General features: G+C 42.9%; 1 protein-coding gene across 1 annotated transcript in view; it reads right to left on the bottom strand.

Annotated features, from left to right (window-relative positions):
- Positions 1 to 2970, bottom strand: part of LOC138035189 (extracellular calcium-sensing receptor-like) — a 4503-nt gene extending 1533 nt beyond the window's left edge. The window contains exon 1 of the mRNA XM_068882011.1: positions 1 to 2970. This exon is cut by the window's left edge and continues 1533 nt beyond it. Coding sequence (XP_068738112.1) covers positions 1 to 2505 — 2505 coding nt within the window. The 5' untranslated portion in view covers positions 2506 to 2970.
- Between the last annotated feature and the right edge of the window lie 2030 nt (positions 2971 to 5000).

Raw genomic sequence — 5000 nt, 5'->3', positions numbered from 1 at the left:
TTTCTCAGGATGCAAGAGGATGATGTACATCTTAGGCACAAAGATGCAGACAAGCAGACCAGTTGCCGAAATGATTGAAGACGAGCCAGACACCACAACAGTGTGTTTCCCGCGAATCGTCAAAGCAACTGGATAAAATGTCAGCCACGATATGACCAGCAAATAGAGCGCAAACGCAATGAATTTGCCTTCGTTGAAATTGTGTGGAAGTTTCCTGGATTTGAACGCAAAGTAAACGCAGACGAACGACATGGTGACCAAAATTGCAACAAGCAGATAACGGCAGAAGCTTCCCGCAAGCGTAGACGTGATCTTACATCCGAGAAAGTAAGATGTTCTCACGGATTTGTCTATTTCTGGGTGCGGAGGATCCAAAAGAAACCAGATAATCAGAACAAAAACATCCAAGCCCAAAATACCGACAATGATAAGAATATGTTTGTGCTTCTCTATGAAACCGGCTTTGGTGAGTGCAGATCGCGGAACGCGATGCTCAAACAAATGCACAACACGCTTTGTCTTGACCCCAAGGACAACGACAGCAATGGTGTAAAAGATGTAACGCCACGCTTCTGATACTGGGCAGATGATAGCGTTGGGTTCTGCTAAGTTTATCAGGGCCCACAGATAGGTCATGGCAATGCTAAAGAGAAATAGGTAACTGAGTTCTCGATTGGAGGCTTTCACAATTGGTGTGTTGTTTTTCCATATGAACACACCACCAACAAGTACTGTAACGAGCACACCCAAGCAGGCAATGAAGGTAATAATTATCCCTACGGGGTCGTCCCAGTGAATGCGCTCCAGGGGTACTGGGAGGCATTTTGTGCGTTCCTCGTTTGAGATGTGATCCAAGGGACATTTAGTGCAATTCATGGCCCCATAGACGCTCGAAACTGTGTCCTGAGAACATTTGATGCATTGCCAACAACAGTTTATCTCTTCTGTCTGTCGGTATCCCGGCTTACACGTCTCACTGCAAACCGATCGCGGGATTCTACCCGTTACCCCGTCGTTCCAAACAATGGCACTTGAGTTGAAGTTGAGCCTCTGTGCTTCCCAATTCCCTACCGTCTCTACGCGGCCTCCGGTGTCTTTATCCACTCGGTAGTTTATGATACTATAAGTAGCTAGGGAGTCGCCGTTTTTATCAAAAAAGACGTTCGACGTTTCAGTCGTGAAGTTGACTTTCTTCAAATATTCAAAGACATCTTTAGGCTCAACGTAAGGTCTCGTTCGCGGGCAATGGCTCATTGCAGGGGATTTACATTTGAAAATGGCGTCTAACGCATGTGCGATTGCGTACACAGCGTTGATAACATAGGTAGTTTTACTGTCATACAGGCTCTTATCAAAAATGTCCTCCGTGACTCTCAGGCTGTCGGAGCAACGCTTCTTGCTACCGGAGGGAGTAACATTGAAACTGCAATTATATTGGTTTTGCCAAAATGCCCTCCACCAAGGGTTAGACCTGTAGAGGGATGTGCGTGACAACAGATATTGCTTATATGAAGGGACTGTAAGTTCAGTAAAAACAACCCCCAACATTCCCTTGAGGACTGGCTGAAGCTTTTTCTCGTGGATAACAGCCTCGTTATTTCCCCAGGCTTGACTAGCAATCCATATTTTTCCTTTCAGGCCCTGTTTTAAAGCTTCTCTTAGCACACTGAGGGCTAAGGTGCGATCACAATACAAGACAATCACGCCCACATTTTCCAATAGTTTAAGCTCCTTGATAATCTTTCGAATTTTGGCCGTTTTCTCGTCATTCATGGGGAAGAAATTGTCGTAAGCGATGCAGGTTCTTTCGAGTTTGGAATGTTTGCGGAAGAATTCTATCCCCGATCTACCGTAGGCATCGTCAGCGGCGATGGCAGCCACGTAAGTCCAATTGAAATATCGGGCAATATCCGACATCACTTTGGATTGAAAGCGATCCGGGGGCACGGTGCGAAAAAACGATGGATATGCACTGCTACTGAGTTCGTCGCTTGTAGCGGCATAGCTGATAAGTGGTATATCCTCAACTTCTAACAAATTGGACACCAGAATCGATGATCTCGACGTTCCAGTTCCTACAACCGCGACGACCGGGGCCAGCTGACCCGAAGGCAAAATGCTACAAGTCTCGTTTAGTTGTGGACTGCTGAATGCAAATTTGTGAACATTTACGTAATCCAAAGTGGAGTTCATAGCGCGACGATTTATGAGGTTTGTATCCGAAATATCATATCCGAGCGTAACGTTAGGCAAAAGGGTTGTGTCGTTGTTGATTTGTTCAATCGCAAAGATCATAGCTTCAGCCAAAGACATATATTTCGATCTAAATTCTCCACGTACGTGAACGGGAAACAGTCCGCCAATGACAACTTCTCCAGACTTGCTAATTTTCAGTCCTGGGACAGTGTCGCTTGTTAATGCTACCTGTTGCCAAACAAGACTCAAAATCATTGGCAGCAAAACTCCGGAGTAGAATTTATCCAAACCACGATATATCAACATCATCAGCGTTAGAAGTTGCGTTAACACCACTATTAAGTTTTGAAACCCCTTGTGGACAGCTTGGCTAATTTTCTCCCTGTAAGATTATGGCTTGATGCCTACAAAATGAAAGCACAGCACTTATTTACCAGAGGCTGGTTACTTTTTTGTTTCCTTCTCGAAAGTGAAATTGCTTGCGGAAGTTTTGAACTTTTTGTCGTGCATGTACACACCAGACGTCAATCAAAATGAATCGGCTTAATGATTCTGTGCATCGGGCATAATCCGAAACTTCGGAACTGCTGTCAAGAGATTTCTCACAAGGACTCCAGCGTAAATAACCAGAAGGACATGATCTTTAAGCATGTAACTTGCATCTCTTTTTCTTGGAAGAAAGCGGGGGATCTTAGGACACCAATTTTATGCCCAAATATTGACAAAAATAAGATCGATGTCGGAAATAGCATTGTTACTGGGTTGGCTATGGGCAAACCCAGTCGAGGTCTGCGTTTAGTTTGTTTGTTTTTTTTTTTTCCGTGTCGGTAAAAGTCTTGCCTGTCACTCCCCTGGTAAGTGGTGTCTTTGTGTATAGAGCCTTCTGCTTGTATTTTCTTAGGATCGAGAGGGTAGTGGAAATGCGTAGATTTCTCTGGTGGACACAGTAGAATCATTAACTTTGCCTGCAATGGCGTCGAAAGTCATGCAACGCGAATGGCGTTTTAGTGGATCCTTAAACAAAATATACCCTTATGGAGCTCAATAATGGAAAGTCAGTTGGATAAACTAGGCATGAATCTCAAAAGCGACGAGTACTGGACTTCGACAACAATCTATCGCCCGTCGAGACGAAATCAAAGTGAGCAGTATTTACCTGAAGTACATGGTAATTTGACACAATTGAGTTTCTTGTCTTCACGCACGCAATGAAATAGGAAGAGGTTTTCGCCTCTAAGAGCAAACATGTTGTTTGTTTCAATAAAATTTTCGCTGGAAAAGGATTCTGTGGTATTTTCTGCCTTTGTGAATTATAATATCATGTTGTGTATTGAATTTTCGAGCTTAAGGTTGAAATGTGATATGGGAGAAGTTTTTTAGTATTGCTCTGTAAGCAGGAAGGTTTCACAGGCCTGTTGGAAGCGTGCTTGAGTTTCAACAAAATGAGCCCCAAAATCAGTGAAAAATTGTGACGCACATGAATAATAAAGTAGCTGCTATTTCCAAAATGATGGAATTACCTGGTGATAAATAACGTCGTACGCGTCTTGGAGAGTAAATTTTGACTTTGCATAAACAAGAGTTGGGCGATTGTGATCTTTGTTTTGACTTCGCTCATTTCATTGTCAAACTTTATAACACTTGACAAAAAAAGAAACTTACAAAAACCCGGTATCTTGCCATCATTTGACACAGATGCTTCACTGTTTGGCGAGTAAACATGCCGCGGTAACTTAATCACGGCGCCCGCTGAATTCCGGCCATGTCACTTTCGATTTTGCAATTTACTTGAACGTAGCAAAAATCTCCCAAAATGTTTGTCGCTGATCGTAACTTTTTATATTCTATATTCACGGTTCAAAATTAATGTTGTTTTCATGTCGTAAATATTTTATTCTCGATCGACCGTCCGGGAAACTTCCCTCTGCTCTTTCTGAAAACTGTGTATCAATCGTTATTTGCTTTTTCATCAATATTTGTTTTGCATAAAGCAAGCTAACAGAATCTGTACCTTGCTGAGTTCGCATTTGTTAGCGTTAATAGTACTTTCGGTCAGATGTTTCTGTTTTTTGAGGGGTTTGTTGTTTTGGTCTCCCATCCTAACACTAACCTCGCGAAACAGGGCTTGACTTCAGTGAGCTTCGGTATTACAAAGCTGTCAGATGCTCAGAGGGCACGCTTAAACTTGTGGTGAAAAGAAGTTTATCAACATGTCAGCCCAGAAGCCAGTGTTTCTCACTTCCCATTTATTTTCTTCAATCTTTCTGGGTTCAGTACTTTGCTAGTAACCACATGTCTTCTCGGACTATTTACCCAAGACTTCTACCATGGCACTACAATGATAGACAATACCAAAACAATATCGTGCACTGTTAGAGCTACATATTACGCAAGGACAGGTCTGTTTCGTCGTACGAACGTGTGAGGACCTGTGAGCCAAAGGGCCTCGTCTGGTATGACTTTTCAATGACCGCCCAACTTGAAAAAAATTGTCTGGAACGGTGCACGTACCACAGGCAACTCAGTGTACCCTAAGGGAGGGTCTAGTTTTTATTAAGTCAGGATTGATTGACAAGTCGGTTCTAGAATTACAGGGTATCGTTTTTGCTATTGTAACCGTAGAGCTTAAGTTTTCTTTTTTATATATCTCTATTGATTCGGAACTCAACTCGGTACTGCGAACTGTGACGTGAGATGTTCTTCGTGATTAAAAGTGATTCAAATATACAGTGAGATTTGTCGTGGATTACTATCATTACAAACGGGGACATTCGCGACAAAGTGGCACCTCCGACGGGACTGAC

The sequence above is a fragment of the Montipora capricornis genome, unplaced genomic scaffold, assembly GCF_036669925.1.
Source record: "Montipora capricornis isolate CH-2021 unplaced genomic scaffold, ASM3666992v2 scaffold_305, whole genome shotgun sequence".
Classification (NCBI taxonomy): domain Eukaryota; kingdom Metazoa; phylum Cnidaria; class Anthozoa; order Scleractinia; family Acroporidae; genus Montipora; species Montipora capricornis.
This window is presented reverse-complemented; position numbering and strand designations above follow the sequence as displayed.